General features: G+C 39.2%; 1 protein-coding gene across 9 annotated transcripts in view; it reads right to left on the bottom strand.

Annotated features, from left to right (window-relative positions):
- The window catches only part of LOC144060715 (inactive dipeptidyl peptidase 10-like), a 100,160-nt gene that overhangs the window by 33,559 nt on the left and 54,444 nt on the right, over positions 1–12,157 (bottom strand). For 8 of the 9 annotated variants that reach the window (XR_013295990.1, XR_013295992.1, XR_013295993.1 and 5 more), the window contains 2 exons: positions 2,639–2,733; positions 2,455–2,529 (listed from right to left, as the gene is read on the bottom strand). Coding sequence is in view for 3 of the 9 variants with exons in the window: in XM_077580493.1 (XP_077436619.1) it covers positions 2,455–2,529; positions 2,639–2,733 (170 nt within the window). In the remaining 6 variants the exon portion in view is untranslated. Of the gene's footprint in view, positions 1–1,535; positions 1,680–2,454; positions 2,530–2,638; positions 2,734–12,157 lie in introns of all 9 variants that reach the window. The other variant, XM_077580497.1, reaches the window with a different exon arrangement.

The raw sequence follows: 12,157 nt of genomic DNA, 5'->3' as shown, positions 1-12,157 counted from the left end.
GTTGGGGGTGAGGGTGGGGGGGCAGATAGCATTAATAAGGATAGATTGTTCTTTCCATGTGAGTGTGTTTAACTGTTGACCAATTGTACAAGTCACACACGTATTCAGCATAACTGTAATGGCAGACATTCTACTACAGTCAGCCAAAGATCCAAAAGTGAATAAAAATAAAAATAAATTTTAATAATAATCATAATCAAGCATGAGATTGTTATGTTTCAATGTTGGTCACTTATTATCTTGTTATTTTTAACCATGCAAATTCATTCTGACTCTTATGAAAAGATTTGACTGTGTAAAGAGAAGTAGACTTTATTCATTGTCAAAGTCATTGTACGTGTAGAAATTTAATTCAGTACTCCTCACCCTGTCGACGCACAACAATGAAGAGCCACATAGATAACATTTAAAAGCAAGTTATTAAAACAATAACACATTCAAGTAAAGTATGACCACGGTGTAAGAGTAGTATCTGTATAAAAACTTTGGTCAATCGGCAACTAAATAAGTAATCAGAGGTAGCAGAAAGTGTAAAGATGCAAAAGGGGGATTGCCTCAGTCAGTTCTTCCGTTTTATGGGGGCTAATATGTGCATTTCTGTAGGTGGGGTGATGGCGGCTACAGCCCTAGGGGAAAAAGCTGTTCCTTAATCTATTTGTTTTTGTTTTGATGGCCCTGTACCTTCGTCCTGGGGCCAGGGTAGAAACGAGTCTGCGACCTTTGGTGGGTCGGGTCTGTGGCAATGAGTTGTTGTCAAATGCTGCATTCTTTATGACGAGCCTAAATACTCTTTTATCCACTAGACTTAAACCTTACATAAAATTTTATTTTTCTTTCAAATGTCTTTTTATTGGTTTAACAAGAATACAAAACAGATGTTTGACACCCCTGCTCTAAGCTTATCCAACACAACACACCATAAAATCTGAGTCTAATCATAAACGTCCAGAGAGAGTTCTTCGGTGCCATCACTCCCAATACATAATGGTGACAGTATCCGAATAGAATACAATAAAAAGTTAGATGTTCTACCAAGTAGGAACAGCATGAAAAGCGACCATACTGTTGTCAGGCCATCCACCATAGCTGGATTAGCAATATAACATTCCTGCAATTGTGTGGCGGTGTTATCAAAAAATTAAAGAAAAGGTCCCCTGTATTATGACATTTATTTTCAGAACCACAGAGAGTATTTGATTTTCTCAAGCCTGAGGTTCATCAGCACGTCCTTATCCAGTGCGAAGTTTTGGGTGGGGCCACCTGAAAACAATCAAACGCACCAAAAGGGTAGTAAAAAGCAACGACCCTACACCCCCAAGTAGGCAGCCACAGACCCTGAAGTGAAACTCCAAATATCGATATTAAAAGATCAGGAGTAATTCCAACCTCTAACACTATGGAGAGGGCTTCAAAAATACCCTTCCAAAATGTTCTAAACTTGGACAGAACCATAACATACGGATCAGTGTTGCATCCGCTAGCTTACACCTATCACACAAAAGGCTGATTTCTGGAAAGATTCTGGACAATCTTACCTTAGAATAGTGCACCCGATGTACATCTTAAATTGAATCAGAGCATGACGAGCACACAGAAGAATTATGTACCCTATCCAAAACCTTGGACCACAGTCCATCTCCAAGTGGTGCTTGAAGATCATATTCCCACAAGTCTTTAGTCTGTTGGATTTAAAGACATAATATCATCCATAACTGTTGTGGGAGGCTATTTGGGAAAAGTGGTATGATACTTTTAACAAAGCTTCTAAGTTGCAAATATCTAAAATGGTGTGATTTAGGAATATAAAATCTTTGAACTAGCTTTGTAAAATAGGCAAAAACATCCACAAAAAGGTCAATTAAATATTTAAGGCCCAAATTTGAACCCTTACATAAAATTAGTAGTCCAGAAAAACACCCTGTTTTAAAAACGGTGACATGTAAGAAAAATCTATCATGTGTACTTGTTCACAATCGGGGATCATACCCACACTAGACATGTTTCCGGTTTGGGAGCACAAAGCGCTTCCTGTGAGCTAAAGTTCTGGCCCCACAATGCATCGGTCAAGATCACCTTTAGCCCCGGAAGTGAAAAAATCCTGGAGCTGTGCCTGTTTGTAACACAGTGTGACCTTGTGTACTGGGAGATGTACTAAACCATTGTAATGAACACATTCGATTATATTACTGCCATGGTCATAGAGTTAGACCAATATAAATTCTTTGTACTTTGATTATGAATAGTGAAATATTGTAACTCCAATATTTCAAGGGCTTCTACAGTACGTGCAGTATGTAGATGTGTACCCTCTTGCTAGACATCCCTGGGGAAGACTGGTATAAAAATGTTAGTCACACCTCTTGCTCATAAACTATAAAGCCTTGGTATTAGTAGCTTCAAGTAAAACACCACAACCCGCATCTGTATGCAGCATGACTACTAAGAATGTCTTACCTGCTTGACATCATATCCCAGAAGAATGAAGTTCAGATCTGGTGAAACTGCAAACTTTGAGGCTTTAAAATTGGACTGTGGGAAGGACACAACATGAAAGCCAAAACATCTGAATGCAAAGGACTTTCACAAATGAAAGGAAGCCTGTTAACCTTAAGTGACAAGTGCGGCATTAAACACTTACAAAAGTTGTGTTTTTCAGCAAGAGCTCTGTCTGGTTGCTCTCCGTGTTGATTTTCAATAAGTCTCCGTCCCAGTTAAGAAAGATGATTTCTTTTTCTAAAACACAGAAAAAAAATTCTGTACAGTTTGTTCTCCCTACTGGATGGACTGGTTGCCTGTCAATCGCAGTGCTCATGTAGACAAACACTCATTCACACTTAGGGTCACACTTTTTTTTTCACACAATTTCTTCCTAGAAAAAAATCAACAATATTAAAGTCCTTCTCACACTGCATTAAGGAGGACGCAATGTGCCATCATCAAACCCATTGATTGTGTATATGGTAATTGGCGGGGGCTTCAGAATGGACCGTTGCTGGCTGGCACAGATCGGCGCAGAAAGTGGACTTCTGCCACAATTGCAAAGTGCCTCCAACTGCAAAATGTTTGATTCAAGAGTGGCGACGGTGTGACGTCAGACAAGCACCTCCAATTGGAGAAGAGTTGGCAGGTTGATTTTAGAGTTATTTTGGATAATGCATAATGCATAATTAAACTATCCAAGTTCTCAGAGGTGCCCCTTAATGATTAGATAGTGCCTTGAGCTAGGCAGTTGTGTTACTGTGACCTGTTCTAGCTTGGTGTCTTCCTATCTGTCTGCACTCTGGCACACTTACTAGTTGAAACCAGTTAAGACCACGTGACACGTATTCACGCTAGGCTGAGCTGGCCCCCGTGTGGGTGGGCAGCCAAGTCAGTATCAGTATAGAAACCATTTTGGAAAGATTAGAGCTTCTTCCGCATTAAATGAAAAGGACTCCACAGCTGTGTACTTGATCTTTCCAGCATCCAGTCAATAGCTCAACTAAAAATATGCAGACTTCTGGACATTACTTTTACTATAATAGTAAAATACATTAAAGATAAAAGGACCGGGTGGATGGTCTCCCAGAATTTTTTAAAGCATACTTAGTAAGCACTGAGGGAGAGCGGGGAGGTCGGTGCCACCTGCCCGAAAATGTACCGGCCATCTGAAAACCCCGATGGCCACCCTGCCCCTAACTACAAAAACATTGCTTAATTTCATAACTTTGAAATCAAAATACATTGCTAAGCTTTCCTGCATTAAGGAAACGTACTTAATGTTATCTCTGTACTTACAATTGGAAGACAAATGTATATTAAAAGTCTAATTGCCACTGAAATGTGAAGAGAATGAATTTTTCCAAATTGCAATTAATTCAATTCCACTTCCTGACATTCAAATTCAAATTAAATTCAACATGCAGTTGGGTGGAGTCAATTCAAATTCAAATTACCTTTATCATAAGTGACATAGCAATTGCATGGCACTACAAATATCCAGAGCTGGGCACCGTTAATCGTCACTTCCCGTAGATGAAGACGGCAGCTTTTGGGCGAGTGCACAATACATGGATTGAGCATCAACTGAAAACTATTACATTTTTAAAAAGGGCAAATTTATAAGAGTAAGGGTTCATTAAGTTATTGGCTTCTACAACGTTTATGTCTGTCGATCGGAGTGAGTACAGACGGTCCTTCTCATGTATTTTTGTGAGGCTTCGCGTTATAAAGCATTTGCCGAATATGCGGAAGCTCTCAGCCAAAGTTGGGCATTGTTATTGACAGGAACTGACAATAAATGGAAATGCTAAGCTCTGCAAATACCATCACAAGAGACTAGAGGGACCGAGATTGCCCACCTCTTGACTAGACAAACTAAGTGTGGCTAAGACATGATCATCATAAGTGACATAACCACTGCATAGGAACTACAAATATCATCACTGCATAGCAACTGACAACATCAACACAATGACCAAACCCAAAACACAGTGATAACGTAAATACATTTTTTTAAAGATGCAGCTCATTTTGAACTAATTTTCATTCTCATTTTTGAACTAATCAAAAAGAGACATTAATTATGTTAAATCATGTTAACTGTGAGTGTGGCATACAATAAAACACAAAAAAATATCCCTTAAATTCGCATGCAATTCATATTACTCCATCATCATCCCATCGGAATCCTGATGGATTATTTAGCTGTGGCATCACTCACATCATGACAACAAATGTGCAAAGGAATAATTGCTCAATCCCAGTGGTACCCTGGAAGACCAAAATAATTTGACAGGACAGCAGAAAATAATAATAAAAACTTATTGAGCCCAATGAGATGACATGTTTGCTGCAATAACTCAAATGTAATTCCAAAACAACTTTAAAATCCTTTGAGGACAAAAATCCAATTAAGGCATTTGACAGATCTAAACCGTTGCAGGTTTTCTTCTCTTTTAAATGTCCTTTGGATGAGCTTTTGATAAATCAATTCCAGGCACGAACAATGAACAGTGAACACAGGGAAACAATATCAATATGCTAAAAGCTGCTCTGTGTAGGATTTTGCCCCAAAATATCTTTACAATAGCCTTTATATTTGGCCATTTATGACTCAAACCTTCTAATTAGCAGATTAACACCATAGCTGTTCACAATGGGTGAAGCCTCTGGCCAATAGTTTTCAGACTGGGTTCAGGTTCAAATTTCCCACCCTCTGCCTGCGCATGTGACATCATGCGGACAGTGTGCATGTGAAAAAGGGAGTGTGCAGTTTAATTTTTCAGCCACACGTGGCAGTAGCTATTCAATGTCCAATTTCCTACATAGAGCATCTTATATTTCATGAAAGATATGTAGCGATTATTTTGGTTGCCGTAATGTCTTATGAGAAAATTAGACGGTACTCAGGGGAGTTGTAATTTCCTCAGCAACCTCTGGGGCAACCCAAATAATCGCTACATATTGGTGCCTCACTCGGGGCACCATTCTGTAGCGATAATTGATGTTGTCTTTTAGACGAATTAGTAATTTGATCAGCGCTTGAGGAAGTTGTAATTTCCCCAATCGCTTATAGGGGCACCACGTTCTGTTTACTTTCAGTTTGGAGAAACACAACAAATAAAATCCAAATTCTCATTTATTTATTCATAATCTGAAGTTGCCACATTCAAGGTTTGTGGTTCTTTGTGTTACTAAAAGAATTACTAATCCACTTGCACACAAGCACGATTGAGACTGAACTAGATTTAAAAAAAAAAAGCATGCATTTATTCACTACGGTCACAATACTGTCTACCTAACTATCATTCGGTGGAGAAAATAAACATAAAAGTAAACTAATAGAAATAAGAATAGATATGAGAAAGGAACCATTTAACGAGGTAGAAAGGAAAGGTTTGACTTGCCAAACCTGTGAGATTTTTTAAATGGAAGTTGCACCAGCGATATGTCAAATTGGTCATGAGACGTGCAACTTACTGGAGTGAGTTGGGTCGAGCGGGCGGAGGGAAGATCGGTTGAAGAAAGAAGAAAGGAAAACAAAAACTGCTCCAAAAAAAAACAAGGCAAAAATAAAAATTATGAAAAATTGTTACACAGTCGGACGAGGCCGACACAGCTCAACTCAGGACTTCAGCCGGAGTTGTCCTCTCAGCGCGCAGGGAGATCCCCGTCTCAGCTGCCCAACCACCTAAAGCCAAGATTCGCTGCGTGTCTGCGTCCCGGGGGAGATCAGCCGATGGACCCGCTCTCGCTGCTATGGAACTCGGAGAGCAGGTGCGAGGTGACGCACTGGACTTGCGCACGTCCGTTCAACTGTGATTGCTGGGTCCCCACTGGGTCACGGAAAAGTTTGTGTTGCCGAGGTGGGACAAGCACACAAAAAAGAAAATACGAAAAAAACGAAAAAAATTAAGGATGTGTCCGTTTGACAGTGCGGACGCGTGCCGGCTTCGTGCACTGCGCCTCCGGTGCGATTGCCAAGTCCGAGACACTTGGTCGTTTCTTGGACAAAGGTGCCACGTGGGGAGCCCTTTTGTCAGTTCTGGGCCAGATGGACGGAAAAAAAAAAGGTGGAAGATAACAGGAACAGCAGCAAAAGACGAGAGAGAGAGCAATAGCTTGCGCCCGCTGTTTTAAAGTTGTGGGCCGTGTTCAAGGAGGAAGGAGGACCGACCCCTCCCTCTTTGACTCGACTCAACTCCAAGACTTTTTAAACTCCAAATTATTTAAATAATTAATAACTAATAATTACAATTTGGTCAGGCTGGCAAGCCAAGTTCTTCCAAGCAAAACATGTTATTGTTACACATATCGACTAATCCTGCGGCACGAGGTAATTTCGTTCTTTGCGGAGTAACTAAGAAATCTCTTGAGATTGAAATACATATGACATTCTTTTCCAAACACAAACAAAACATACATGGTGTGAAACATTCAGTTGTGCGTAAGTTCACTTGTATGTGATGAATTTTTTAGATGAAATGTGTTAGATTGCTTTGTAAGTCATAGGTGCTAGAAGCTAGAAGTTTAGACGCTAGAAGGTTATGACCTGGCTTCAACTGAAACATCTGGTTTGGGGTTTATCTGTGGTGTTAATCCACCAACTGAACAGGGGAGAGGATGGAGCCCCCGATAAGACACTTTAGTACCATAAACTCGTGGTTCTGGCGGGTGAAAAGTAAACATTAACATCCTGGTGACATGGGTGATGGTTGACTTCAAAAGGCTGGAAAGCCTTTTGGCCGTTTTTTGCGAGGGTGAAAAAAGAGGGGGAGTGTTGCTATCTCTCACCCCAACCCCAGGTTGACCTCGCGCATATTTCCAAGAGTGAAATGTTTGAGGAAAGGAGAACAAAAAAAAAAAAAAATTGAGGATGACTTTACGACTTCCTCAAGCGCTGATCAAATTACTAATTCGTCTAAAAGACAACATCGATTATCGCTACAGATACAATAGTCCAAAAGCTACTAGTAATTTACTGTGAAACACAATCCTTCTTGACTTCTTTACTGCAAAAGCTTAACTCTCCTTTTCTACAAAACATTTTGAGAACAAAGGTGACATATTCAGTGGTTTGTGTTCCCTCATGGTAAAATGGTACTTCATTTATATAACGCTTTTCCACCTTACAAGGCCCTCAAAGCACTTTACATTTGACTACTCATTCACCTACTGATGACGCAGTATCAAGAGATTCCGTTTCTTGCTCAAGGATACTTCGACGTGGTCAAAACGGCATGGGATTGAACCCACAACCTCTGGGTTGCAAGACAACACTGTACCACATACATACATTTTCTTTGTTTTCTGATTCAATTAGAAGAGGTGGAAAAAAAAAAGTTTTTAGTTTAGCTCTCAAATACTTTGAAAATCTGTCTAAGTCCAATAAAGTATAAAAATGCACATTTTAGAGAAAGAACATAAAATAAACATTTTTGCCCCACGTATCAATCCTGACACATTTGTGGCAATTTCAAAGACATTGTGCTTGAACTGACCATTTCTGACTTCTGACTTTATATAATCGTGGGTCTAGTAATCGCTAATTATATGGGAAAGCGCCGTGCCATGTTTCACCACCATCTTTCTGCTATGGATGGTGGGAGGTTTGCAAAGTGTGGCACCGTATTGCATTCTATTACCACACCACTAGATGGCACTAAATTCTACACATTGTCGCTTTATTTTGACACACGACGTACAATAAAATACAGTATTGCCTCACTTTTCGCTCGTAATACGTTCCGCTTCAAGTTTCGTATGATAGGTGATCATTGCTCCCTTTTAAAGCAACAAAACTGTCCTGACCGTCCATGGAAGACCAGAATGATTCAGATGTTCCCATAATGCTGGCAGACAATAATTTGCAGAGATGCTTCATGTTGCAGAACTTCAGTTAGAAAATGTATTTTAAACCATGCAATAGTTTATAATGGCTTGTTTTTGCCTCAATTGTGTTTGTGATACGCAATATAAATGTACTAACATTTTAAACTAAACCAAGGCTTTTGTGTTGACCAAAATATTCTCAAGTCTGGAAAAAATATATTTTCACAATTATTTCATTACACAGATTTCTCAATTCTCACACGTCTTTCTTTGAACAGCTCACTCCTAATTTCATATCCAATTCTACCTGTAGAATTCCAGTTGTCATGTCATACTCTTCTTTCATATCTTCTTTCTGTGATGCTATAACAGATGTGAAGCCTAAGTCAGACTACTAAAGCTGGGTCATTTAAGTGGCTTGCATGAGCGTGGCTTAAATTTGTTTTAGTTGGCCCTAGACTATGGAGTCCTGGAGTAAGCTTAAACGAGAATGGTGCTCATAAAAAGCTGAAATGGAATTCAGGACAGCTTTGATGGAGGAAATTCTGGCCCTAAAGCATGGCTGAAAGAAAAAGAACATGTTAAAAAAAAAACTATAAAGAGTATGACAAAAAAACTCTACAAAAACAAGTTGTGGGAAACCATGCTGTTATTGGAAGAAGCCTAAATGCCATACTGCTGTTATTGAACATAAGATGAGTGCTCGGGTTGCCAATCGAAATGAATTCAATGCAAATAACTGCAGGTGAGACATGTCTGTTCTGATCTCACAAATGTCATAACATTTTGTGACATTGCTTACTTACATTGAATGATATACCCTGTAGAAGAAACTAGATAATGAGCATTTGGACAGTGGACAAGAAAAACTGAACCCAAATTAGTTACCGCTTGTAAATACGGATTATTCCACTGTCTGTCTCTCCCTTTTATTTTTATTTCATTCTAAGGACGATGTGAGTTTTTCTACCACTGATGTTTTTCCAGAGGAAATGAATCTAACCCTTGAGAAGGAGCCATTGCACAAAGACTGTGAATCCTCCACATCTGGTATGGCATCCCTAAAAGAAGATGCTGCCTTCCAGCAGAGACCAAGAAGGATGTCCATGCATGAAAAGATAGGCTTGGAATTTTGTGAGCAGAAAATTAAATATAGGAAAGACATGAAAATGACAATTTTACACGTTAAATACGGATAGGAAATTAGAAGTGGGAGATGTTCAAAGAAAGATGTATGAGAAAGCTGTGTAATGAAATACATTGTGAATGTATTTTTTCCCCCCACTTGAGAGTATTTTGGCCACCACAAAAGCCTTATTTTAGTTTTGTAATTAAAGTTGTCAGCATGTTAAGTATATATGTTGTACATCACAAACACAATTAAGGAAAAAACAAGCCATAATCAATCATATCTTGGTTAAAAATATATATATTTTAGAGCTGAAGTGCTGCAACTTGAAAGGAGCTCTGAGTAAGTCCTCGGTTTTTGTGCCAACATGATGGTATCATCCGGATCATTCTTTTCTTCTGTCAGGCCAGTTTTGCTGCTTCAGGAAGTTGTGCAGCACAGATGTAGCAATGATCACATGTCGCCTTTGTACATTCGAAAGCAATCTCTGAAAGTTATTTCATCAAATTAATTAATTGATTTCTCCGATCCGCAAGTATTTGCCTGGCTGGCCTCATTTAGATATTCTAAGTACTCCACGCTACCAAACTATCTGTGTTCCTTTTTACAAACACTACTAAAATGAAGTTAAACCTGCCTCCTTGCAGGATTATTTTAATCTTCAATTCAGTCCTACAGTAGCTCTAATCCGCACTCTTGCAATTGGCTTTGCTTAAACCAGAACAGGCTAAATCTATGACTATTTTAAATTGCGTCAGTGCAGGTGATTTAAAATTAGACCAGCTCAAACAGCATATTAGTCCTGGACTAGGTTTATGCCTTTTCTGAGAAACCGAGCCATAGTTTCCTAAATTATGGATTAAAATAGTCTCAGACTAGTCCCAGTCTTGAATTAAATAATCTTCTGTTTTGAAGAAAGACTAGAGCTAATCCAGGTCTAAATTAAGATTTAAATTAGGCCTGGAAGGGGCACTTCACAGTAAAGGCTGAATACTTCACTGTGCATGGTAAAAACGGATTACCTTGACTACAGCAAAAAGAAGATTTCTCAGAGGCAGAAGTAACCCGCTTAATGAATTTGATGGTACAGATGGTTGTATAGACCCACCAAATAATTACAATCACCCACATAGGCCCATGGTAGAGGTAGCCTGTGACAGAACAGGACACACTTTCAGAAACAGCTTTGCAGCACTTTTCATTAAAAAACAAACAAAAAACTGCATGCTGAGGGATCCACAGGCGATCCGTTTTTCATTTTCCCTTACTTATTTTTTTTTTAATGCATCTTTATCCAGGCATCATGTTTTGAAATGAGTGGAAATGAATAAAAGGGATAAAGATGGATAATATCTGAATACATTTTTGGTCAAATTGTGTCGCATTGATATGTTTTTAATTATCAAAAGGTAAACGAGGGCATTATTGTACAAAACACTGTTTTGCTATTGCTGCATTTATGGCATTTCTCCATCTCCTTCAGCATGAATAATTTTCATCTTGACCTCATGTTCTTCTTTTAAATGTTGTGGTTTACACTCATGGAACTCTAGGGCAAGTTAATCTTTTTTTTGTTTTGTTTTTGTTGAGAGAGCTCAGTATTTTTAATTCGGTAATTTTACCGATTCGACATGTCATCATCATTGCTCTCTCTTTTTTATTTTTTTTTAAATATTTTGTATGTGCGAGAGTATGTGCATGTGCGTGTGTATGTGTGTGTGCGTGTGTGCGTGCATGTGAGTGTGTACTCATTAATTCACCTAAAACCTATTAAAAATCCCATACTATTCACCTAAATACTTCAGAATCCAGCTAGAGTCGTGAGGTTGTCAGGAGACCCGAGGAAGGATCAAAGAAAAGAAAGGAAAGTGAAATCCAGCACCGACCAGACATCACCTACTACCCACCGGGTTACCAACCAGAGTATTTCACCAACCCCAGAAACATCTGAATTCCAACAAATTAGGGAGACCTCAAGAGACCAAAGGAGAGACTGAGGAAAGGAAGGAAGGATAGATGAAGCAGAGTGAGAGCCACAGACATCAGCCTCCACCGATGCAACGACCAGAGGAAGAAGCAGATTGTGTTTGAATTTCGATAGATGCTGGTGTGGTGGATCTGGCATGAATGAAAACCACCACCAAAAAGGGGAGCCGTCGACCCCGGCCAGGACAGAGCAAGCACAACCCCCCAGGGCCCCCCAGGCCACAGCAGCGCCAAGGCACAACCCCCGGGCCCCACTGTTCTAGTTCCAGCCAACACTAATTCAAGTTTCTCATGACAGTCGGTTTTTTCTATCTTGGCTTGCCTTTTGAGCAGTTGAGTTGGTTTACTTTAACTATATCTTCATGTTTTTCCATAGCACCTTTACAAGCCAATATATGGAGAGAGAGAAATATGAGTGTGTATGTCTGTCTCATGTGAAAACATATTTCATAGTGAGTGATACGTAAAATCAAGCCAACATAAAATAAAGCTTCCCTGAAGTTGTTGGGAACATTTTCATTTGGTTTTATTCAATTATAATCGTAGTCCATGCATTTCATTCTTTCATTTTTTGCTGAATGATGATATTTATCTTTAATTTGTTTGATATATGCTATTTTAAAATTAACTCTTTCAAAAGCATCATCTCACTTTTGCATATGTTTTTGAAACATTTTATTTCTCTGCCTGCTTAATCAATGTTCCAACTATTCTTCCACACGCACACAA

Source organism: Vanacampus margaritifer, chromosome 11, assembly GCF_051991255.1.
Source record: "Vanacampus margaritifer isolate UIUO_Vmar chromosome 11, RoL_Vmar_1.0, whole genome shotgun sequence".
NCBI lineage: Eukaryota > Metazoa > Chordata > Actinopteri > Syngnathiformes > Syngnathidae > Vanacampus > Vanacampus margaritifer.
Note: the sequence above shows the minus strand (reverse complement) of the source record. Positions and strands in the feature narration are given on the sequence as shown.